The sequence below is a fragment of the Vespula pensylvanica genome, chromosome 17 (assembly GCF_014466175.1).
Source record: "Vespula pensylvanica isolate Volc-1 chromosome 17, ASM1446617v1, whole genome shotgun sequence".
NCBI classification, from domain to species: Eukaryota; Metazoa; Arthropoda; class Insecta; order Hymenoptera; family Vespidae; genus Vespula; species Vespula pensylvanica.
In genome coordinates this window covers 1,292,345-1,319,149 of record NC_057701.1, presented here as the reverse complement: position 1 = coordinate 1,319,149, position 26,805 = coordinate 1,292,345, and the positions used below count along the sequence as shown (strand labels likewise).

The following is a 26,805-nucleotide window of genomic DNA, read 5'->3' as shown; positions in this document are numbered from 1 at the left end:
CTCTCTCTCTCTCTCTCTCTCTCTCTCTCTCTCTCCCCCTTTCTAACCTTTTTTTATACAGATAGAATGAAAATGCATCGTTATTAATCGAAGATATCTGACTAGCTTTGTTTTCGTTATTTCTTCCTCATAATTAGTAACTATTGATAACAATGAATATCAGATTACTTTAACCCCTCTTTGGTAACTTTTCTTCCATCTACTCCAAACCACCCACTCACTCTTCTCCATCCTATATAGTATATCACGAGTATCGTTATTATTAATTTATTAATTGCGTTATCTGTTCGTAACGTTATTGCAATTATTATATCGTGCTTGGTGTATCCGTTAATGGAGATAAAGTTAGACACGGGGTGGGCGTAGAATATCGGCAGGAGAGTTTGAACGAAGAGGAATAAGGTAACTTTGGAGACGACGCGAGAGATCTCTCCCACTTTCTCTCTCTCTCTCTTCCTCTCCCTCTTTCTCTCGTCGTGTTTAACAAAGAACGGTGATCCAATATATGTCGGCCGTACCGTACGCAAATGTCAGCGACAGCTTAAATAAACTAGTTTCATAAGCGTCGCGCATGCTACTAGTGCAAGAGGTGCAAGCGAGAACACTCTCTCTCTCTCTCTCTCTCTCTCTCTCTCTCTCTCTCTCTCTCTCTCTCTCTCTCTCTCTCTCTCTCTCTCTCTCTCTGTATATATATATATATCTTTCTCTCTCTTCCTCTCTTTCTCTCTCTATATGCTGCGTTCGAGGTCATGCGAGCGACGGCGGGGTACGGCTTTTAGATTTATTTCCTTCCTCATAAATTTGACGCAACCCTCCTCACCTAAAATACCCGACTATCTACCTACGATCATCGTTGATGAATCGGTCGTGCCATTTACGATGAACACACGGTTGAATTATTTATCGTTCATATTATTGCGCGAATACTTGGAATAGTTCGACCGACGTTATCTATACTTTTTTCCTTTTCTTCTATTTCCTTTCCTTTTTTCTTCTTCTTTTTTTTCTTCTTAACATCTTTCTGGTTGGTTAGTTAGGGGATTTTTTCCTTTCTTTTTTTTTCTTTTATTCGCAAAGAAGCGAATACATGGTTCGATGTAAAAATTGTTATTGATGGGTTCGATCGATATGTCAAGTGATATATTTTATTAATGAGCTTTTTTTTTTTATTTAATATTTATTGCATATTAATGTCATTGTTAATTATCGTAATAATTCATGCAGGACAGATGAAAAAAATTCTAATACACTATACTATACGCTTGTAGTTTAAAAAAAAAGGGGGGGAAGGACGAAGCTAAAAATTTCTTACTTCCTCTTTTGTGTTTCTTTTTTTTTTTTTTACAATGTCAATATTACGGAATCTTCATATATGCAGCTTGTAACTTGTTTGACATAATGCTTGATATAATGTTTAAAGACAGATCGTTTGTTTGACATACCAAATGCATGCTTTACAAAATATCTAAGTCGGTGTATAGAGAAAATGTCTATATATCTTTAGAAATAACCTTTCTTGGAACAAATTCTTAAATTCTTATCAATATTTGTTCGTCAGCAACATTGTTGATTCGATATTCGATTTATATCGCCGAGGCCACTTTGAGATATGAGAATACGTAATAAATTCGTATAATTACGTTATAATTACTTTCGAACGTTGCTTGATAATACATATTTCTCTATTAAAAATCCATTTGTTTATTAATGAATCTACATCCTCGATTTTTCTAAACAATTAAAATCATGAAACTCGCATAAAACTGCAAGGATTATATTTTACATGGAATATTAAACATTTAACAAACGTGATATCTTCTTCCTATTTTTTCAAAAACTTTTAGAAAATAAACAATATAATATCAACTTAAAATCATATATTTGACAATGATATAGAATTTCTAATGAAGATCAAACTAATAATATTCTACATAAATATTCAAATAAAATCGAATAGATTTAACGTGATAAAAGAGAAATATATTATTCTTATTACGCGATTAGACACATTCATTTGAGAGTTAACAAATTAAGGAGTATGCAGTAAAAGTATTTTGAATGTAGTTACAAATTCGATAGAAATTCTAAATTCGAAGAAGAGAGAACTCGAACGAAAGATCTAAATGGCATTACGTAAGTAAGTATATATACGATTTGTATAAAATTAACTTGTTAACTCGAACGTATCGTAGTTAATGAAGATCGAATTAGAACATTTAAACTCTTCCATAAGTTATACATTACGTGCATATATATATATATATATATATATATATATATATATATATATATGTATCTTCGATTTCACCTCTCTTAAGAAGCCAATAGCAATATATTCGACTTTTCGAGAACGTCTTAACGAACGTCAAACGTTTAGGTAGTTTTACCTGACATCGAATTGATCGATCGACAGCTCGAGAAGAGTCGAGAACGAGATCGATTCGATATCGAGAGCTTATTTTTCAAGCGTCTCGTCTCACGATTTTATAAGCGAAGTGGGTATCATCGATATCGCTCAAAAATATATATACATATATATATGATATATTATATAATATATTATAATATAATATATATATGTATAGATATATGTACGCGTATATACTCTATCTCGCCTTACTCGAGCTATTAGTATCGCGATGGTGGTTCGTTGAATATTCGGTATTCATCTTGTGAAACATTTGACAGGCATTAATAGTTGGCTATGAGAAGATTGAAAAGGTTGTTAAATCACGATCAAACGTTCTTGCATCTAATCGAAAAGAGTATCCTTTGTTTCCTTTTCTTTTTATTATCTATTCTTTCTATTAAATAATAATAAAAGTAAAGGGGGAATTATAAGGAATTATAATGGGATTGATCAATTCTTTTTTCTGGGGGTTGGATTAAGCGTCAATCCATGATTTTGATGACCTATAAAAATCTGTGATCTCTAAAAATATGATTGTATATAAATTTTAAGAAATTCAACATATCGTAAATCTAAAAACAAAAAGAAAGAGATAAAACATTATATTTCAAAGAATTACAATTTTCATCAATCTCAATCAACTCTATCGTCTCTTCCAATCTAATTTGTTAAATCTACATAGAGAAAGAGAGAGAGAGAGAGAGAGAGAGAGAGAGAGAGAGAGAGAGAGAGGGAGGGAGGGAGGGAGGGAGGGAGGGAGCCAGACAGAACCCATAAAAGATAGAGACCCCCATTCGTCAAGAATTTCTGGAAATCGAGACGGTGTTGACACGATATTATCTTCTTATCGTGTAAATGAGTTTTGTAGACGGTTCCCTTAAAGACATCTTATAATAAGGGTTGAAAGGGAAGAAGATAGAAAGAAGAAGAAGAAGAAGAAGGATAAGGAATCCTACTCGTGATAAAAAGATAAAACAAAACAGCTGTGCTGTTTAGTCAAATCAAAGAAATTATAATCGTACTTCTTCTATTTTCTTTAAAATTCGTGTGGTCAATTTTCTCTTTGGATAGAAATGAACAATTTATTGTGATCCTTGAACGATTAATATGTCAATCGAGGTTGACGCGTGAGAATCACTAGAAAGAAGAGAGTGGCGTTATGAAAAGCGAATGAGAAAGAAAGACGGAGAGACAGACAGAATGAGAGAGAGAGACAAAGAGACAGAGAGAGAGAGAGAGGGAGAGAGAAGAGAATGGTACAGACAGTGGCCTGACTCTTTCTCTTTCTCTCTGCGAGTGATGGCAAGGGTTGTGACGGGGTACAATATAGTCAGTTTCGAGGTACAAGGGTACACATCGGCAAGCCGAAAGTTCGTTCGGTGGAAACGGACGATAAAGCCGTCAATGACGAACCATTCGACGGAAGTCTGCCCGCTGAAAACGTTTCCGGCCTTACCATTTCTCTGACGCGGGTTCGCTTCCTCTTTCTCTCTTTCTCTGTCTCTCTCTCTCTCTCTCTCTTTTTGTCTCTCTCTGTCTCTCTTCATCATCCTGCCTCTCTTTTGCAACAAGACTGCAACGAATGGACTGTCTCGAGAATATAATGCAACGTTTTCGAAAACACTTTCTTTTCTTTTCTTTTTTTTTCCCCCTATTTTTTCGTTTGTTTTTGCATCATGTTAAGTCCATCCGAAAAAGTGTTCCGTTTGATTTGCGAAAATTTGACTTCAGCTTGTTTTATTATTTATTTATTTAATTAATTAATGTTTTTTTTTTTCTTTGAAATTAAATTGAAGAAAAATTTGTTGATGCATTGAACGATTGATATGGATTTAATAATATATTTTTTATTTAATATAGGATATTCTAAAAGTTCTCGTACGACTTTTACAAATTAAATTACTTCTTCTTTTTTTTTTTAGAGAGAGATTTTCCAGAGTTCTTTTTTTTTTATTTTCTCTGTTTTATTTCGATACGATCGATGATTATACAATCGTATTTTTTTATTAAACCAATATCTATAAATTCAATTATCTATAAATATCTATAAATAAGATTTATTTAACATAAAGTAATATATCGGTCCAATGTTCAGTTTCCGTTTTTTTTTTCTCGAATTTTTTCCTGTTTTCTTTTTTCGTAATGAATCGCTGTACTAAAAAATTGTCTGTATTGTTTCAGGCATGTTATGCGTCAAAAAACCAACGACGGTGGCTCGCGTGGAAGATGATGCGGTTAAGTAGATAAGAAAAAAGAAAAGAGAGAGAGAGAGTGAGAGAGAGTGAGAGTGAGAGAGGGAGAGAGAGAGTGTGTGAGAGTGTGGGTAAGACGGAGTGAGAGGTAAAGAGAGAAGGAAAAGAAGAAAGGCCTGTCTTCATCTTAGAAGACACCAGGAGAGACGAGAGGAATCATCAACAGCTGATTCTGAGTGGTGCACGATGCTCTGCTATCGCGCTCTTGTCTTTCTTTTTGCTGTCAACGTGCCAATCGGTGAGTCTACAAACATTATCGTCTATCATCGCTATCATAATAACCAGCATAATAACCACCATAATAACCATCATAATCGTTTAGGATCAAGAAAGATAATTACTCTCATAATAATTATCTTTTGTAGGGACACCTATCCCGAAATATCTTATTCCTAATCTCATTTTTTTTTTTTTATTTTTGTTATAACTTTTTCGTAAGGGTCATGAAAGATCGTAATTCTCATGAAAATAAATTTTTTCGATAAAAGGAATATCGGTAATGAAACATTTTATTTCGACGACTTAGTGAAATTAATTGGAATAATTAATTTCGTATCAATGATCGGTCAACTTATATACATGCTTTATATATATATATATATATATTTATCTGTAAATATAAATTTTAACGATAGTTCCCAGACATAGGTTTCATTATTCATCATACGATATTCTATTTAGTTTTATTTTATAGCTTTTCCTTTTATGAATAAAATTCAATTGATCGGTTTGAGACTATCTTCGTCTGAATCATATTGATTTTATTTTTCAGCTTAAATTAATCGATATAGAACTAAATTAGTTTGTCGTTGATACGATTAATACAATGAAAGAAAGATTCTAGTTTTTTTTTGTTAATATTTGCATACAAATAAATGAAGTTCATACAACAAATTTTTTTATTTTTTTTTCTCTATATTTTCCATATTGTCGACGAAATTAGATTAAAAAGGAATTAGATTGGAAAGTCAGAAATCTTTTTTTAAATTCAAATATTTGTTCGTGCCATATATTTAGATTTCAAACTGACAAATATAAAAATCTAAAATATCCTAACTTTCAAAGATAACTATCTTTCACATTTTTAACTACGCTAAAAGTGTATTGGAAAGAATCTAAAAATATAAGTGTCGTTTTGATCTCGTCTATGTACTTACATGTATGTGTATATATGTACGTATATATACATATATATGCTGGAATAATTTTACCTATTTTTACATTTATCTATCTAAAAAGACGCGTGACACATTTTATTGAGACATCCGTGAGAGACACTCGATATTTTGTTCAAATGATAAAATTTATTTGATTGTTTCTATACATACGTGTATTCGAGTCAATTAAATCGACCTACATATCCATTAAAAAAGGAAATCTTTCTTATTGACTTTTATATCCTATAAAATAATTCCTATATATATTGTCACGAATTTAATAATAAAACGAATGCGAAAATTATTAATACAGTGTTCTGTCCGATATTCAATGATCAATTACATTGATCTAAGAAATCTTGCAGCAATTACCATAATTAATGCATAGAATAATGTTATAAAAGAAAACGAGCAATATATAGAGATTAATATCTTTTTTATACATATTCAATCTTGAGAATCTTGTAGAATAGAAGACGTCATATAAATACATACGATTAATGTATAAATAATGAGATTAGAGTTTTAGGAAAATGTAAGAGGTCAGGCAAGGACCTTTGACCGAGTCTGAGAGGTTGGGAGGGGAGTTAGAGAGTTACAAGAGGAGGGGTAGATAGGAAAATCAGTCGTTTCTGCCAACGACGATGTCCGGAACAGACGAGATGCGCAATGCCGAACCCGTGTTATACGATCCTGAGGAAATAGATTTCCTATGTGTATATATATATCTTATATATATATATATATACATATATATGTATATAGGCATACAGATATATAGATATATATATATATAGAAACGATCCCTGGTCAACTTCTGGTACTGATGTTTATTCGACGAAGTGGAGGCGGCGCGTCGCGAGTAGCGCTGCGCTTGTCGTTCGAATTAAATTGCCGCGAGCGGCCTCAAATGCTTTTCCGTGCGAGAGGAAAAGCATCTGCGTCTGATTTCGTCCTCTCCTCGATCCGTTTTCTCCTTTTCCTTCTTAGAATTTCATTACGTCTTACCAAGCAACGCGATCGCATGAAATCAGGAAACGAATTTGATCTTTTACTTGTTCCTTTTACTTGTTCCTTTTACTTGTTCCTTTTTCCTCTTCTCTTCCTTTCGCTTCTTCCATTTTTCTTTCGTTCATTCGTTCTTTTTTTTTTATTTTTATTTTTATTTTTGTTTTTGCTTTTGTTTTCTTTATAATTGACCATCCCATCGTTCTGATAATTTAATACTGGATAATTTTAATTCAATTCGATTTCTGCTTTTATGGTACGTTAATGATCTATGTATTATACTTTTGGTTATTACAATATCCTGTAAGGATTCTAGTTTCTCCGTATTTTTTAATTTTTCGTTTATCCTTCGACTCATCCTAGTAGATACATATATATATATATATATATAGTACATTTATAATATGCTGCGCTTATATATATATATATAATACATTTATAATATAATACGCTATGGTAAAAGGATAAAGTAAATATTGTGACAAAAGAGGAAATAAATATCGTAGTATAATACGACAAAAAGATGAAATAAATATTACAACAAAAAGATACGGGGGGCTGGAGAAGGGGTGGAGTGGGGAAACAAATATTGTAGCAATACCATGACGAAAGGATAAAGTAGATATTACTATAAAAATGAAAATAAATATTGTCGACGATACTCGAGAGGACGCTCGATGTTGTACATACGTATCTATTCGTAAACGTTTAATTATCATATCACATTTCAATCTTCAAAGAACGATATGTTTTTATCTAATACAATCGTTTTTCTATTCGTGATAAAAGTTTCGAAGGACAAGTATTCTCTTCGATAAACGTTTCGTTCGCTCGGTTTTGTTCGAACGAATTCTCACTAAGGAAAGAAACGTTGTGAAAAGGGCTGGATAAGAAAAAGGGTGGGAGGGGGAGGGAAAGGAGGAAATTCGATCTCTCTTTGCGGCAACAGATAAGATTGTTTGTCCATAACGCGGTCGATCCGATTGTTCGACGCAAAGAAGAAGAAGAAGAAGAAGAAGAACCCTTTCCCTTTTTCTTCGTCTTCGTCTCCCCAAGTCCTTCTTCTTCTTCACCTCCTCGTCCTCCACCATTTCCTCCTTCTCCTTTTTTTTTATTCCTCTGTTCCTTCTGCTTCCTCCCACTCCCTTATCTGAAAACAACGAGCCTTCCGGCCAAATTGCTTGGCCCGAGCAAAACGTGATTAATCGCTCTCGTTTTCTTTTTCCTTCTAATCTCCCCCTTCTTCATCGCTACTTTCCTTCTAATCTACGCTCGATAATCGAATAAATCTTTGCCACTTTTTTTCCCCCTCTTTCTAGCTTTCTCTTTCTCTTTCTCTTTCCCTATCTACCTCCCTCGCCCTCTCCCCTTCCACTTTTTACATAGAATTACATTACAAAAATACAATAGTATCTTTGAATCGCGCAGGTAAAAAAACTAATCGAGACAAGGAGAAAGAAAGAAAATTCGTGAATAATAAGGGGACAAAGGCTAAAGATAAATAGAATATTTATGTATATTCGTCTCTCTGCGTTAGAATATAATATTTTTAATTTGCGAGGACACTGAGTTTGGTTAAAATCATTATTAAACGATTAGACGAGCGAGACGAGGAAAGATAGGAATGATCGAGGGAAAGAGAAATGATGAAAAAGAGAACAAGAAATAAGAGAAAGACAAAGATAGAGAAGTTTGTATGTGTTTTGTCTGTTCGTTTTCCATTTTGTATGTGTGTTAGGTATAGAAGGATCGCAGGCTCGTGACAGGAGGGCTCGAGTTCGATTTGATCGCATTGCATTGCTAGCCGAGAATGTGCACGGCAGCAGTGGCTGCTTGCCGGTGTGCCTTGTATCGGTCGTGGTGAGATTCGAAAGTAGATTGGGAAGAGCCGGGGCAAGCGTGCGGCAGACAGCCGAGGTAATACATACAATCTCCCTTGTTGTCTGGCATCGAGTTGCCCCGAGAAAGATAGAAAGAGAGAGAGAGAGAGAGAGAGGGTGAGAGGAAAGGGGTGTAAAGAGGGAGAGGGAGAGAGTTCTGAAAAGCGTGCCAGCCACCGGAAGTCTTATAAACAATCCCAAGAGCGACGGCTACCAGACTACCTCTCCCTCTTTTTCTCTTTTTCTCTCTTTTTCTCTCTCTCTCTCTCTCTCTCTCTCTCTCTTTCTCTCTGTTGTCTTTCTTTGTCTCTCTCTATCTCTCTTTTTCTCGCATTCTATCCTAAAGAGAATCAATGGAGAAGGAAATAAACAGAGGCGGTACGTGTGTCTGCAAAGTTACATCTAAACGTTAGAATTTTCTACGAGGACGATGAAATTCAAGGATAAACGAAGAGCTTGTGGAAAAAGGTTTTTTATTCTCCTTCTTTCTTTCTTTCTTTCTTTCTTTCTTTCTTTCTTTCTTTCTTTTTCTCTCTCTCTCTCTCTCTCTCTCTCTCTCTCTCTCTCTCTCTCTCTCTTATCCTTTCTTTCTTATTTTTTTTTTTTGCTTTCCTCGTAACGTGTTTTAGAACTTACATACATACGTGTACACCAGCGATACGGTTTGTCGCAAGGTACGATCGAAGAAAAGCTCCTTTGCCGAGCGTGACTACAATGGTCAAGCTAAGTCGTATATACATACCTAAGTCTTTTTCTATACGGGATAGGTACATACACACATGATAAAAGAAGAAGTAGAAGAAGAGGAAGAAAAAGAAGAGGGATTTACCAAGTTTCTAGAGGTAAAACGAAATCGACATTTCTTTTTTTTTTTCTTTTCTTTTCTTTTCTTTTTTCCTTTTCTAATATCATTCTCATTTTCCTGTTCGACTAACGATTTGATTTTAGATATAATTAATCATTGTTTACAATTTTTCATTACTATCGATGTTGATTAACACCTGTCATTCGCGTGTGATTCATGAGAGAGATGAGAAAAAGAGAAAAAGGAAAAAAAGGTTTGTCATTCGGTAGAAATTTTCTTGGAAATTTTTCGTAGAGTTATCGTTCGAAGAAAGAAAAAATATATTGGGCGCAAGAAAGAGAGGGAGAGAGACAGAGACAGACGGAGAGAGAGAAAGAGAGAGGGAGAAAGAGAAAGATAGAAAAATGAAGAGATAAAAATAAAGAGGGAGGAAAAGGGAGAAAATTCTTTTCCACAGTCACATTCGTTTTCTCTTCTCCATTGCTATGTATGGTAGTACAAACAGGCAGCTTGCATTATGCATCAAGTTATAATGCGACCCCTCCTAGAGTGAGAGAAGATTTGTGAATTTCTTTCATCTCTTTCTCTCTCTCTCTCCCTCTCTCTTTCTCTCTTTCGTTCGTTCTTTCATCCTCCTTAACACTCTCCATCTTTCTCTCTCTCTTTCTCAATCACTCTCACTTTTTCTCTCTCTCTTCAATTCGTAATCATTTCAGTCGAATTACGCAACGATAAACGTAACACCATTTGCTACTCTTTCTTCTTTTTTTTTTCTTTCTTTTTTTCTTTTCTTTTTTTACAAGTTACATTAAAGCTCAACCGAGAAGTACAGACAGAGAGAAAGAGAGAGAGAGAGAGAGAGAGACAGAGAGAGAGGGAGAGGGAGAGGGAGTACCTTGTCGTCCTTTTACTCCTCTTCTTTTAGCAGAGTTTGCGGAAAAGATCCGTGCCGGAGCTTAAACGGTTTTCTCACGCCGTATTTACAGAGATGAGCGATCTTTCATCCGACATGGAAAGAGGTAGGGATGGGGTGGCGAAAGGGTGAGTCAGTCGTGGGAAGGCTGAGTTACCGGTGGTGTAAGGAAATGAGGTTCTAACGGTTCGAAGAAGACAGAAAAAGACAAAGAGAAAGAGAGAAAAAACGAGAGAGAGAGAGAGAGAGAGAGAGAGAAAGAGGATAATACGTAAAATGATAAGTGTATAGAGACATTGTTTCGTCGAATTACTATTCTATCGTAAGTTTTATCAGATGAAAGAATTTTTTCTTTATTTAAATAAAAAACGAGGGTGAAGATCTTTCTCTCTTTTTTTTCTTCCCCTTTCTCTGTCTTTCTCTTTTATCGTCTCTTCTCTTTTCCCATTATTTTGTCTGAAAAAATTTCATGACTCTTCCCATCCCTATTTCCTACTCAACTTTCCCCCCTTCTTCCATTAAAAAATATTAACGACGAGTTAGTTCTTTAAATTGGCCGCCGACGTATCTAGCATTCATGAAAACTGAATGGCAAATGCGCTAGACATAGCCGAAAAGCGTGTTGAAATTTAACATTCGTGTCGCTACGTGAGTACGGAGACTACGGCAACGTGAAAATATATTCTCGCCTCTACGCAAAGTACCTACGAAGCTAGTAGGGATTTTAATGTAACTCGGATGTTTTAGGGTAGGTATATAATGCGTTGCTTGGTTTTGAAACAATTAAGTGTGGTTTTTTCTTCACGGGGTTCAACCAGAAATTAACTAAAATTTTTCAAAAGCGTGACTCCATTTTGTGAATCAATAATTAATTCTTGTGATATCTTCAGTGGGAAATATTTGTGGGAAGAGTTTAAACAGGATGATACAATAATTGAATTGAATTTATCTTCGTTCTCTCTCTCTCTCTCTCTCTCTCTCTCTCTCTCTCTCTCTCTCTCTCTCTCTCTCTCTCCCTCCCTCTCTGTGTGCGTGTGTATGTTCTTTGATATTAAAATTACCATAGAAATTACCAACATTAAAATATCTTTTAACTTCTTTTTCATTGTAACTTGTTAAATAAGATTAAAAATAATAATGAATAAATTAAACGAATTGTATAGATAACATATATATATATATATATATATATATATATATAAACGGTTGAATAATAGTAATAGTTTAAACAAGAAAAAAAAGGGAATGTCATAGGTACAGAATACGATATTTCGAAAAAAAAAAACATGCGTTGGAAAAGTAGAAAAAGAGAGAAAGTCTACATCGTAAATCAATAGTTTATCTTCGTGATCCTCGTGGAAAAAAAAAAGAGAGAAAAAAGGAGAAAAAAAATCCTTGCGAGGAGTTAAAAAGGGTGCTTTTCCGAGGGGTTGAAAGAGAACGAGGAGAGGGATGCTGCGTGCCGCGAGTAAAAATGCGATTCGCGTGGAAAGACGCGAAGGGGTTGGACACGGGCGTGCTCGCGCTTGACGAGAGGAGTATAAAGTAACGCAAAACAGTGCTGCATTATTCACAGCATGAATTATTGATGAGAGTCGCGTAAAATATGAACGCGGTGTGGAGTCGTTATCAACGCTAGCGCAGCTCACCTTCTGTGAACGTCCAGCCACGTGGTGCCTAACTCTTGTACTTGCATATATATATATATATATGTACATATATATGTGTGTATATATATATATAATACGTTTGTATGTATGTATTCGTTTTCTTAAAAATACATAGAAACAAATAAAACTTCGAGAATCGATATATGGATTATAATACTTGTATCAGATAAAGACGTATGTATGTATTGTACATCTCTTTTCTTTTTTCTATAATTTTATTTTAAAGAAGAGGCCCTACGTTCCTAATTTAAAATCCTCCGTAACGGTAAGGTAACTTTGAATAAAATTATGTTTGTATTAAATTTAAGTTATTATAGTATACTCTTAGTTATATCCGTTGGTCTCATATTATATATGTTTTTTTCTTTCCGCCAGAAAACAAATTGGATTATAGAGGCCTTAACGTTATGCCTCGTTAAAGCATTTCTCTCTCTCTCTCTCTCTCTCTCTCTCTCTCTCTCTCTCTCTCTCTCTCTCTCTCTCTCTCTCTCTCTCTGTCTCTCTTCCTCTCTCGGTAATGTTATATTTAATATATAAAAGAAAGTAGAACGTGTGCATGAAATATGATTAGTAAAAATAGCGCATTAAAGTACATACATACATACATATATACATATAGGCTCTCTTCGGAATATAAGTATTGTTAACATTAAATATAACTTTCGAAGCAAGTCGATGATAAGATATAAACTGAACGTGTATAATCCGATCTGCGAGTTATAATAAACGATCTGTCGAGAGAGAAAGAAAGAAAGGGAAGAAAAAAACAAAAAGAAAGAAAGAAAGAAAGAAAAGAAGAAAAAAGAAAAGAAAGAAAGAAAGAAAGAAAGAAAAGATAAACTCCCTGAGAAATCATTCTTTCGGCGTAACGTTGGAAAAATAGGGGGTGGGACTGGTGAGGTTTTGGGATTCGATAAAAGTATCGATGAATAATGCATAGACGATTTGTTCGGCTGTTACGTAATGCGCTCGAGACGTATGTTTAGCCAAGCGATCGTCCTTTCTCCACTCGCCCACATCGAGGATCTTGAGCTGTCTCCTGAAGGGAGAACTTCTCTGGGAATTCCGATGAAGGGCTGGCTGACTGGTTGGCTGGTTGGCTGGTTGGCTGGTTGGCTGGTTGGCTGGTTGCTGTTGGATAGAGAAGACGAGGGTGGATAGCACAAGACCAAGGATATCCTTGCTTGCTTGCTTTCCTTCCTTCCTTCCTTCCTTCCTTCCTTCCTTCGTACCTCTTACTCTAGCTATACTACAACGAGTCAACGTTCCGTGTCAAATTAAAGAAAAAAGCAGCGGCGTATGGTCCTCTAGGGAAGCGTGTACCACCATCGAGCTCTCTCTCTACCATCTACTACGAAACATCCTGCAATCCTGTAAGGAACTTAAGACGTCCCGCTGCTGTAGACAGAGCTAGGTAACCAGAAAGATAGAGATATAGATAGATAGATAGATAGATAGATAGATAGATAGATAGATAGATAGATAGATAGATAGATGGATAAAGAGAGAGAGAGAGAGAGGGAGAGAGAGAGAAAGAGAGAAAGAGAGGGAGAGAGACGGTAATTCAAGTTCATACGGAACGATTGCTTGTCAAGGATCGATATCTAGATTCCCATGGGACAATAAAGCTTCGAACGTTGGATACTAGCATCGATTACTCCATCGATTGCAACGTTACCATTCTCTTAATACTACTTTATTCTCATTCCTTTCTTTTTCTTTTTTCTTCTTTCTTTCTTTCTTTCTTTTCTTTCTTCTTTCCTTCCTTTTTCCTCTGACGTTTATCAAGATATCAAGAGATGGATAAGTAAAGATGAAACGGATAATTTTTATGATCATTTACATAATCATAATTATAGTTTTCGTTATCTCTTGTGCGGAATCACGAAGTTAGGGTAGTAGCTCGAAGGATTGAGTTAGATCAGTTTAGAACTTGTGAGGATAACTGGATGGTAGAACGTCTGACGTGACACGGGAAATGATTGCTGGACAGACGGATAGAAGCATTGGATTCGACGGAACAAGCAGCCTCTCTCTCTCTCTCTCTCTCTCTCTCTCTCTCTCTCTCTCTCTCTCTCTTTCTCTGTGTTTTTCTTGTTTGCTCGCACCCAATCAACCCGAACCTTTCGCTCTCCTTCCGCTCGAACACCAACGTACGTTGCAATCGCGTTGTCCTGCCTACGTGTTCGAACAAGGATTCTACTTTTTGGGCTTCTTCTTTAGAGAAACGAATCCCATCGGCATTCTATCTCGTTCATTTTATTTTCTTCTATTCGAAAGAAAAGTCTTGAGCGAATCAGCAGTACAAAAAGGGACACACGGAAAGAGAGAAGGAGAGAGAGATAAAGAGAAGGATAGAAAAGAGCAATAAGATCAATGTCTATTATAATAGTTAGAACATGTACGTTTTTTTCTCCTATTTTCTTTCTTTTTCCTGTAGGCGACTTTTCTTTTTTGTTACGATAAAAAGTCAAGAAAAGAGAAACAGAAAGAGAGAGAGAGAGAGAGAGAGAGAGAGAGAGAGAGAGAGAGAGAGAGAGAGAGAGAGAGAGAGAGAGAAGATAAGAGTGAAACGAAGAAGAACGTTCGCTTTTTCTTAACGGACACGTTCGAACAATTTCAATGATCATCCGTCGTACTCAAACCACTTAAGGACTTTCTCTCTTCTCCGGAAAATGTAAAAAGAAATAAAGAGAACACATACAAACATATATACATACGTAGCTGACAAATGCATATATACGTAAACGTACGTGTTTACTTCGAACGATAAGATTTGCTCGCAAAAAGAAAACGAAGAAAGAGAGAGGACAAAAAAAGAGGAAGAAGAAAAAAAAAATTAGAAAAACAATTTGATAGAAACTCGAAACTTCGCTGGACGATTTTAGATTCTCGAAGGCAATTCTTGTTAGAAATACGAGCGATAAGACTCCATCTTTCTCGTGAGAGAAGTCCAACTCCAAAAGGGGCGGTGGAGAGGGTGGGAAAAAAGAAAAAAAAAACAAACAAAAAAATAGGGTGAACTGGCCGAGCAGCGCCTTTTAAAGAGCGCATCATGTAAATGAATATAATGGAATGCAAATTGGAATTCGTTTACTGGAAAGGAATATTCCTGTAGCCTGGAGCTATGCAGGATACAGGTACGCGGTTGGCCGTCGAAAGAATTATAGATTTTCTTTTTTTTCCCCCTTTTTTTTATTTGCCCTTTTTTCCCTTCTTCTCTTTCTTTTTCTTTTTTCTTTCTTTATTTCTTTCTTTCTTTCTTTCTTTCTTTCTTTCTTTTTTCTTTTTTTTTTTTTTCTTTTCGTTTTGTCTCTCGTCTCGTTTCTTTTTTGTACCGTCTCTGCCGCCCTTCTCTATATTTCTTTTTTCCTATCATTAAAACATCGTCATTATTATTTTTAATATGAAGAATTTTTGCGCTGTGTAGGTTCGTTATTAAGTGTTTCGTTTCTGTATCCCCTTTCTATCTTTCTCTCTTTCTCTAATTTTCTCTATTTTCATACTTTTATTTTCTTTCTTTAATTCTCATCTAATTTCTCTTATCTATCATTAAAACGTTGTTATTATTATTCTCAGCGGGGAACAATTTTTGCCGTCGTGAAAGGTTCGTTATTAAGTAGTTCGTTATATTTATTTTACTTACATTTTTTTTCTTCTTTAATCTCTCATTTCTCTCTACTTTCTGTCTTTATCGTCATCTTTCTTTAATTATTCCTAAATTCTCGATAAATTTTATCTGACGAAACTATTTTTAGTTTTTTATTTATTTATTTATTTATTTATTTATTTATTTTTTTTTTTTTCAATAAGAGAGAAGATCTATAAAACCTGCAACGACGACGAGTTATTTCACGAGTTAATAATTGCAAAAATTAATGTTCGTTTGAGAAAGAGAGAAAGAGTGTATAGGTCGACACGCAATGCGGATCGTGGTCGAATCCAACGCGGAGAGAAATATTAGCGATAAAACATCGCCGGCCATTAATCTGTAACGAAATACCATCGAACGGACAATGCAATCGAGGGGTGGAAGGGGAGGGGAAATGGGTGGCAGCAATTAACTTCTCCGCGTTGATAGAGAGTCCCGGTCCCTCTTCGTGGTTATTTCAGAAAATATTCCCACGCGGTCTCTTTTTCGTAAAAAATCGAAACAAAAAAAATAAAAAGAAGAACAAAAGTAAACAAACGAAAAAGAATAAAACAGACTCGATTCGATTTTAACTCGTGACATAGAAACGATGTTGATGCATATTGGAAATTTCTTTTTTTTATACATTATTTCTTTTAATTTAATCATATCTTTATCGCGACCTTATTATATATATATATATATATATATATATATATATATATATAAGTTTATTTGTCTTATATATTCTCTAATTTATTCATTTACGTTAATAAGTATCATTTTTGTTTCTTTCGCTGAGTTTTAGCAAACTCAAAGGATCGTTTGCTTTAAAAACCATCACGAAAAAGTAAATTATTTCTTTTCCTTTTTTCTCGGCAATCGTTAATAATCGATTTACATTTCTGATTACAGAAAAAAATATATATATATACACATATATCCTAAATAGTAATCATGGAGAAAAGATGATAAACTTTAGATCTTTTACATTCACACCCGATATTACTCTCAAACGCGATAGTCAAAATTTGAAATTTCGCAGAACGGTGTTTTCTCGTCTAGACAAAGAACATTTGTCTGGCAGAGAATAAAACTAAAAATTGTTAAAAGGGGTGAGGCCCCTCCCTCATCCCTTGTGAGCCACTTGCTCGTCGTCGTGTTCATCCTGTTAAACTTCTTTTGTCTAATAAGTCGAGCTTACCAACAAATAAAAGGAAACACATACAAAAGCTGCGCATAGAAATAACATAGAAATAAGAAAGAAAAGAACGCGAGTATTCTTTCTTTTTTTTTTTTTCACGTTCACCTTTAATTGTAGCGCATTAATGAGCGCTTGTTCAAGGCGAGTGAGTGAGAAAGGAGCGAGTAGTAGCAATCGTTTTAACTGTCTTCTCTTCTTCCTTTTACCTCTCTCTCTCTCTCTCTCTCTCCTGCTGCTCCTCCTGCTCCTTCTCTTTCTCCTCCTCCTCCTCATCGTCCTCCTCCTCATCTTCCTCATCCTCCTCGTGGCAATTACAGTCAACGGAAAGAAGTAGCACGTCGTTGAGGGAAATTTTTGAAACAACACGATCTTCAGACCTTTCTGGCTTTTTGTTTTTGCTTTGCTCTTTCTTTCTCTTTCTTTCTCTCTCTCTCTCTCTCTCTCTCTCTCTCTCTCTCTCTCTCGTTTTTTTCTCTTTCTCTCTTTCTCTCTTTTTCGAGTTCACTCCAGTACTGTTTGTACGATCCTCGAGTAATTAAAGAGAGGAGGACCACTTTTCGCGCGCTTAATAAAAAAGAAAAGAAAAAAATGAAAACAAAGGTATGTACGTACATAAAAGTGGAGTCGATAAAAATAGTTGTTCGAAATTTGGCGTTTGTAAACGATGTAAAAAAAAAAGAGAGAAAAGAAAAGAAAGAAAAAGAAAAAAATAGAATGTTTCACAAAAAGCGTTTGATATTTCTCTTCTTTTTTCTTCCTTTCCTTTTGTTTTTATTCGCACAATTATTCTTTTTTTTTCCAACGGATTAAAAGTTACATCGTATAACATCGTCGTCGTCGTCGTCATCGTAGTCATTAACGCGCTTTTTCTTTCTTTCTTTTATTTTTTGCCTTTCATTTTTACGAACAAATACTTACGCGAATAACAAAAAAGAATAAAGTACATTTACTTGTGTAAATATAATTTAGAATTAAGTGTGATGTGTAAACGTGTACATGGAGACGATCAGTACGATTGTAAATGTTCCAAGATTTCGAAGGAACAGTTGGAGTAAACGTTATTACATCATCGTAATAATAATTGTAGGTAGGAGCGAGTGACGATAGTTAAGTAGCTAGGAAGAAGAAGAGAGAAAGAGAGAGAAACAGAAAGGGGTGAAGGATACGAAGAGAAGTAAAGGAGAAAAGACGTTTACGAGCTTCGGTTGACCGTCATATAAGTGAGTCAAGCGTAGAAGGGTCGTACACGTGGGTCAAGAAAGGGCTCGTGTTCTTTGAGCGAATAGTGTAAGGACTTCTCTTAGGCGAATATCAGACACGAAAGTTTCCCACGAGGATACCTACCCTTCGAGGAATAACGTGTGCTACTAGTTTATCGTTTCCAACTCCTCCTTCTTCTATTTCTTTCTCTTTTTTTTTCTTTCTTTTATTTCTTTTACTGTCCTTGCATCTCTTTTCGGATATGTCCCTCTTTCTTTTTTTTCTCTTTTTCTTTTCCTTTTTTTGGACCTTTTTGCAAGTATATTTATTATCTATATTCATCGACGATGTCGTTCAATTTACACATTAATTTATTTTTAAATCTGTTCTCCTTCTTTTCTTTCTTCGTAAATTTATTCACAATCTTTGATAATATATAAAAATCTATTGTCGTATTGTACATATAAATATATTAGTTAGCCGACATTATCCCGTGTTATTAGTAGGATTGATTAATTAGTAACGATGTATCATCGATATAAAGAAAGTTTTTTAAAACACATTATCGTTTCTATGCAGTAGACGGCATTAAGTTCACGGACATTTATATCTTCTTCTTCTTCTTCTTCTTCTTCCTTTTTCTTTTCTTTCTCTTCCTTCTCTTTTTTTTTCTTTTTCTTTTATCGACGAACAAAGACATTTCGAGGGTGGATAAGAAAAATGTCGTAGGATTTTATCGCGAATGATAGCCCTCTTGCAGAAAAATATTTTTCTCATAGTAATAATGAATACCGGCGGCATCTGCACCGATCAGCTTTAACTTCCCTTCAAACGTTTACTTCAACCCCTCTGCTCCCCGCTATTTCCGAATAGTTTTCTCACGGGAATACTTCTTCGTTGCCATCGAGGAAACAAACTCCTTTCTTGCGTTCTCTCTTTCTCTTTCTTTCTCTTTCTCTTTCTTTTTTTTTTCTTTCTTTCTTAAACGTGAATGACACGTACGAAATGAGGAAGGGGTGGAGCGAAGGGTGGAAGAAACGATCACGTTATTTTCTATGTCCTTTCTCTCGTGCATAGAAGAAGAAGAGAGCAAAAACCTAAATCAAACTTGATTTTCCCTTTACTTGCTTCCTTACTTTCCTTTTTTTACCCCTTGTACAGGATGAGCCAAAAGTTTCTTTTCCTTTTTTCTTTTTTTTTTTTTTTTTTTTTTTTTGAATAATTTTGAAAAAATCAATTTACTTCTTTACGACATTTCTTCTTTTTTCTCTCTCCGTTTTTTTTCTCTCTCTTAAATCGCAAGATTACGCGGGGCTAATTGCAAGTCTTAAAGACTAATTGATTACTTTTTTGTTTGAAATAATCTAAGAAGTTTCGAGTAGTTCGAAAACTTTTTGCCCACCCTGTGTATTGTGTATTCTACGAAACACGAGCCGATAGAACGAATACGAAGAAAGTAACGTTTGGAAAGTGACGAAGGATCATTTCTACGATCGAAAGAACAGAAGATTTTTTTCTCTCTCTCTTTTTTTTTTTTTTTTTAACTATTGAAAGTGGAAAGGAAGTGTTTCGTTGTTTCTTTACAGAAATTTTTATTTTAGAAAAAGAAAAAGAAGAAAGAAAAAGAAGAAGTAGCTTCGTGATTATTCTTACTTACATTTTTACAATTTGTACAAATTTTACTCTCTCTCTCTCTTTCTTTATCGAATTTAAGATAATTGATAGGTCAAAATATAATTTGGAGAAATGTTTCGACGTAAAAGTAGTAGACATACATATATGATCCTTAACAGAGTCGTCATTGGAAAGGATCAACTTCTACACTGTTTCGAAGAAGAAAGAATTTCTTACTGTATGCTTCACTGTGTTGTAACTCAACTACTTTTCTCTCTGGGGTACGTTTCCTCTCTTCCTCTTAGAAACAAACTCTTCTTTCAGAAGCGGCACGTACGTTAAGGGTGAAAAAGGAGGGTGAGAAGAAAGAGAAAGAGAGAGAGAGAGAGAGAGAGAGAGAGAGAGAGAGAGAACTCTTCATGAGAAACTTCAGAGTCACTCGTACTTCTTCATAAAAATGTCACGAATTTTTACATACAGATATTTCCTAACGAAAAATATAAAAAGAAAAAAAAATAAATCTAGAAACAAACGAACGAAAGAAAGAAAGAAAGGAAGAAAGGCGACTAAGTATTCGTCGAAATAAAATTCTCTTGATATATTCCGTAGCGAGATACGTAAAAGATACTGTTCAATTATTTTATTTTTATTAAATTCAATCGAATCGACGAGGGTCGACAAAGCTTTTAAAATATTTTTTTTCCGATCTCCCATATATATCGACAATATATATACACATATTGTAGGTACGTACATACGTATATATATATATATATATCTTCGTACGTACGTATGTATATAGGAAATCGTAGGAAAGAAATTCGAGGAAACGATCCTCTTGGACCATTTTGTTCGATCTTTTTCCAGTGGAACAAGTATGCGGGCTTAGGCAGATCGTACTCTCTCTCTCTCTCTCTCTCTCTCTCTCTCTCTCTCTCTCTCTCTCTCTCTCTCTCTCTCTCTCTCTCTCTCGTGGAAATAGGGAGCCGAGGTATTTCGAAATCAAATCGCAACGGTACGTGAGCTTGGTGCGGAACAAAAGGGTCAGGAACAGTTGATTGGTCGTTTCGTCTTTCTTGTCATTCGAGATACCGCGTGACAGATCTGGCCAACCAATCTGTTTCACAATACGACATTCCGCATCGCGTTGTAAAAGCACACGGTTCGATAGAAAATTCTCCTACCTCCTGTATCCTCCTACTCCCACTTTTACTATCTCTTTCTTTCTCCCTCTCTCTCTCTCTCTCTCTCTCTCTCTCTATCTATCTATCTCTATCGCTATCTCTATCTCTCTATCTCTATTTCTATCTCTGTCTCTCTCTTTCTTCTTTACGGACTCCACGTTGTACTGCGATTAATCAGCTTGACAGTCGCCTCCATCTCTACTTCAGTAAACATAATGATACAAAGCGTTTAGATTTGCGATAAAGCCATGGATAAGAATATACACATGTTATATGTATTATCGTTTCTTTCTTTCTTTTTCTCTTTCTTTCTTTCTTTCTTTTTTTTTCCTTCTTTTTTCGAAACTTTTACATACATATGTATGTGCAAGGAGTTGATTGTACCGTTCGTACGTTCATTCGTCGTTCGTTCGTTCGTTCGTTCGTTCGTTCGTTCGTTCGTTCGTTGGTCGTTCGTTCAGCTTTTTTTTTTGTTTTTTTTTCCTGTTTTTCCTCCCTTTCTTTCTTTCCGTACTCGCAACTTCCATTTTTTTCGGATAGATTTTAATGCCTTCGACTAGTGACAGAAATCGAACGGAGAAATGTCGATAGCAAATCGTGATTACGTTTTCACTTGTATGCATATATGTCCGTACGTATGTACGTACGCACGCACATATATATATATATATATATATATATATATATATATATATACACATATATATATATATATGACAAGAGAAAAATAATATATGTATATATGTATGCGTGTGCTCCCGCGAGCCGATTGACAATTTCAATACATTTACGATGTAACCGAGCGTTGCGGATCAACGAGACGGCGAGCCAATGACGTGTGATTTCTCTCTCTCTCTCTCTCTCTCTCTCTCTCTCTCTCTCCCTCCCTCTCCCTCTCTCTCTATCTCTCTATCTATCTATCTACCTATCTATCTATTTATCTATCTCTATCTTTCACTGTTTATATATATATATATATATATATATATATATATATATATAATAACGGGGGTACGCTTAAAAAATGCATTTGGTGGATTGATGCGCTTTCATTTGACTATCCGTATTAAATAAATCTGTTTATAAAACGGAAATATCGAAATAAAGTGCAACTGCCAACGATACACGGGATATTAATTCGCGTTTTAACGTATTTCTAATGAAAATTATGTATGAGAGAGAAAGAGAGAGAGAGAGAGAGAGAGAGAGAGAGAGAGAGAGAGAGAGAGAGAGAGAGAGAGAGAGGAAAAGCAAAGTGAAATTTCGATAACGAGTGTTTTTTATCGTACTACGATCGATTAATCGAGATCTATTTATCGACAGCTATCATCACCCTAATATATAAATCAATCGAATAAATAATGCAACGAGCTCTTCCATTGATCTTTATCACCGTTTTCGATCGAGATCTATATTTACCGTTTCGATTCGTCCTCCTAAAAAACACACGAGTATATTCAAAACTCACCTGTGAAACCTATGAATTTTCTAAGTCGAATTCAAAGCTTATATTACGAATGATCTATCGATATTAATTAGATATTCATTTCGTCCCAATTCTCGACTAATTTATTAATCGATCGAATCGGATGAGAATATCTATGATTTTCTAATAAACTTATTTATCTCGCTACTTTAATTACCAATTAACGAAGTATGTATTAGAATCGATAATGAAGAAAATTAATAAATATATCAGAGGATCGATGAATCGAAAGAGAGAGAGAGAGAGAGAGAGAGAAAGAGAGAGAGAGAGAGAGAGAGAGAAAAGAGATACAAATAGAGATAAATACAGAGATATTATCGTTTGTTAGATAACGAATAATGGATACAGGAGAGAAATAAATATAAATTTGTCCCAAGAGAGTATTCGCGACAAATCCATTTATCAACATTCTCTCTCCCTCTCTCTCTCTCTCTTTCCCCCTCTCTCATTCTCTGGGTCATCTGTGTTGTTGGTAGTGGAAGTGGAAAAAGAGTGAGACAAGGAACGACTTAAATATAATAGCACAACGAAACACAGTGGAGAAGACAAACCGCGTCTCGAAGCAATAACGTAAAGGCGCATTTTAAGCTACCACGACGCACGACGAGAGAACACTCGTAGAATGGAGCTCACGACCCAGTTACTTTATCTTCTTCGTCTTTTCCGGAAGCCGAGAAAATGAAGTTCGGCTGGTCGACTTGTCTGTACAGTCATATACAGTCATATACGCACATACACATGTAGATGTATACGTATATACGTACATACATGTGTATATACATATATACGTAGGTATGTATATTTATATGTATCATCTATATATTTATATATATATATAATATGTATATATATGTGTGTATATACACACACATATGTGTGAGCGCGCGCGCGTGCGCTTAAATGGCGTACGAGCCAAGTAACACAATAGCATGCCCGAACATATTCACCCATCGTAAATAACATTGTATTCTATGCGATCGATAGAAACTATGCGAGCGTTACGTTTTCCCAAACTCAAAAAGGACTTTCCTCCGGAGAGTTTCTTTGCGTCCTGTTTGACATTCCATTTTGTCCGACATGCGTTTCGTTTCGTTCTTTTCTATCTTTCTTCTCTATTTTATTTTAGTTGTAACTGTAAGAACGGCGGAAAATTGAGATTAATCGATCCGTTTTTTTTATTTTTCTATTATTTTTTTTTTTTTTTTTTTTTTATGAAAATTATCTACAACGAGTGAGATCGGATTGAAATGGACGAGGATTATTAAACGTGGATAAATCGTACGATCGGAACAAATGTCTCTAAGCGAATAAAGTTATAAACTACGATTGGGAAAAAAAGAAAAATCAGAGAGAAAAAAGAAAAATTTAGGATATTCCTTGCTTTAGGGGATTCTGTATTTGTTGTACGTATATTTGATCTACCTTCTTTCATTTTTTATTTTTTCCTTCATCTCTCTTTTCTTTCTCTCTCTCTCACTCTCTCTTTCCCTCTCTATTATTGCATGTAAACTTGCCGATTAAATGATATTTGCAGAGTTAATATATATATCTTATCATTGTGCAAATTTCTTTAAAAAAAAATTTCTATGAAAATTTGTAAAAAGAAGAAGAGAAAAAAAAAGTTTCTCTCCATAGTTCTTTGAGAAGTAAATATTTGAAATGAAATTGTTTGTATAAAGTATAAAATGTAAATAACATATTGAATAGATGAACTACACACACACACACACACACACACACACAGATAGATAGATATATAAGGTATCGTTGTAAAGTAAGGAGAATAACGTTTGTGACTGTAATGACATGCATTGTTCGAGAAATTTTCAATGGCAGTGAAGGTATGCGAAGCGTTAAGTGGAGCTCGATTTTCCCAATTTAAATTCTCGACGAGTGAAAGAGAAGAGAAGAGAAGAGAAGAGAAGAGAAGAGAAGAGAAGAGAAGAGAAGAGAAGAGAAGAGTGGAGAAGAGAAGAGAAGAGAAGAGAAGAGTAGAGTAGAGTAGAGAAGAGAACTCGTGTGTAACTCGCACGCTCCTCGGCTGCCATTCAAACTTCCTACTCACTACGGCTAAGAATGCGCTTGCTTTCGTGCTTATTGTGAACGAACAGTTTTGTTCGCCATCGCGTGATCTAGATTTAAGTAAGTGCAATCTTGTAATTAAATGCGTCAGGTCTGTCTGTCTGTGGGTCTACGTTTCTCCACTTACGAGAGAAAAAAAAAGGAGGAAGGAAAGAAAAAAAGAATAATTCTGATACGTACTGCGAATTAAATAACGTGATTACAATGTCACGTCACGTTGATCTCTTTTTAATATCTCAGCTTGATTCTAGTCAAAAATAAATAGATCGTAGATCGCAGCGGATCCATTTTGTTAGACGTTATGTTCTTAGATATTGATTCGTTATAAGTTAATTTCATTTATCAGAATGGATTTTTGATTATTATACGGTCTGAAAAAAAAATGAATTAGTCAATGAAATATTATAAGTTATAAGTTAATTTCATTTATCAGAATAGGTTTTTGATTATTATACGGTCTGAAAAAAAAAATGAATTAGTCTAAAAAGAAGTTTCGAAAAGTGGCAATTGATTTTTCTTTCTTTTTCTTTCTTTCTTTCTTTTTTAAAAATCGTCCAACGAAAAGATGTAATTCCTTCTTTTCTTTTTCTTTCTTATTACAAATTACAAGATGAATTAAAAGAAAAAGAAAAAATAAAAATAAATAATATCGTCTTATAGGGGAAAGAAATATGGAAGAAAAGGAAGGACAGGTTCGTTCCAACATAAACGCGATAGTATATATTTCTAACGTGAAATTTAGGAAGGCAAGTTCACGGTGTAATGGTCGAAACGCTTAAAAGCTCGATATCCCATGGGGGGTGGATGGGTGGAATAGGCAAAACTATGCGGCAATAAACTCGAAAGCGCATTCTTGGTTTCGGGCTCTTCACGTTCTCTACGAGTCGTAGTTCAACGGGCAGCTTGCCTCCTTTATCTTCTTCTTGTAGGTTGACACGGTAAAGATGAACTCGCTTGTGTTCCATTTGTACTCATCTCTCTCTCTCTCTCTCTCTCTCTCTCTGTCTCTCTCTGTCTCTCTCTCTCTCTCTCTCTCTCTGTCTGTCTCTCTCTCTCTCTCTCTCTCTCTCTTCTCTCTGTTTCTTTCTTTCTCTTTTCTTTATTACAAAACAACAAAAAATTAAATTGCTAATGAAACTACGAACCTTCTTATTTTTCTTTTTCTTTTCTTTTTTCCTTAATTTCTTTCTGTCGTAATCTCTATTTTCTCTTTCTCTCTCTCTCTCTCTTTTTGTATTACAATTTAAAACGAAAAATAATGTATTTTAATAATAACTAATTTTTTTATGAATTATCAATTTATTATTTTATTGATCAATTAATATACGTACACGTACATATATGATAGTATTATTGAAATATTAAATGGTATTAGAAGACTTACGTATTGTAGAAGAAAGAAAAAAAGAAAAATCAAATCTCTTAATGAAATCGCGATCATTTGCCCTTTCATTATTCTTCTCGCTTCGCTCTATTACGTTCTCAATTTCGTTAGAACAACTTTGACTACATCTGCCAGAAATAGTCAGTTTAATCTCGTTTAAATAATTCGATGCAACTCAATCAGACGAATTATACAAATTAATCGCAATTACTATTTGTAATTTACTAATTAAGTAAGACAGCGAAAGAGCACAAGTGTGTCTGAATGGAAAAGTTAAGGGTTGATAATAGAAGAAGGGTTGAAAATGTTGTAAGAGATTAAAAAAAGAAAACGAAAAAGAAAATAATAATGAAAAGAAAAGAAAAGAAAAAAAAAACATTTGCTAGATGTAATGATAAGACGGTTCATGTGCATAGTATATATACATATATATATATACGCGCGCGCGCGCGCGTGTGTGTGTTTATGTATATATGTATATGTACTAGAGCAACTTCCTTATCCGGTCCTCTCTTTCGTGTTGGACGAGAGAAAGAAATCTTTAAAGCGTACTTTGATTCATAGATGGCCGCCTCGTTGGCGAGGTAGAGAACGTGACCCTGCATTAAGTGTCCTATAAAATATTGCGCTCATGTAAATATCCTCGTAAAATTCCAACGAGAATGTTGCCTACCCTCTTATCCCTCTTATCCCCCTTATCGCCCATCTTACTTGTTCTGGTCTACCCTGTGTCATCGTCAATAATACGTTCTCACGTGTTATTCTCATATCGACATATAAACAAACATTTTTTCTCTCTTTTCTTTTTTTTTCTCTTCTTTTTTCTTTTTAGGGATGAGAGAGGGCTTTAGGCTTGGGAGAAATTTATAGAAAAAGAATTACAGTAACGTTATCATAAAAGAAAGTTCTATAAAAATTGCGATAT

General features: G+C 34.9%; 1 protein-coding gene across 7 annotated transcripts in view; it reads left to right on the top strand.

Moving 5' to 3' along the window:
- Positions 1-26,805, top strand: part of LOC122635042 (lachesin-like) — a 100,963-nt gene that overhangs the window by 46,743 nt on the left and 27,415 nt on the right. For all 7 annotated transcript variants that reach the window (XM_043824781.1, XM_043824776.1, XM_043824775.1 and 4 more), the window contains one exon: positions 4,592-4,900. In XM_043824781.1, the coding sequence (XP_043680716.1) occupies positions 4,849-4,900 (52 nt within the window). In that variant the 5' untranslated portion in view covers positions 4,592-4,848. The remainder of the gene's footprint in view (positions 1-4,591; positions 4,901-26,805) is intronic.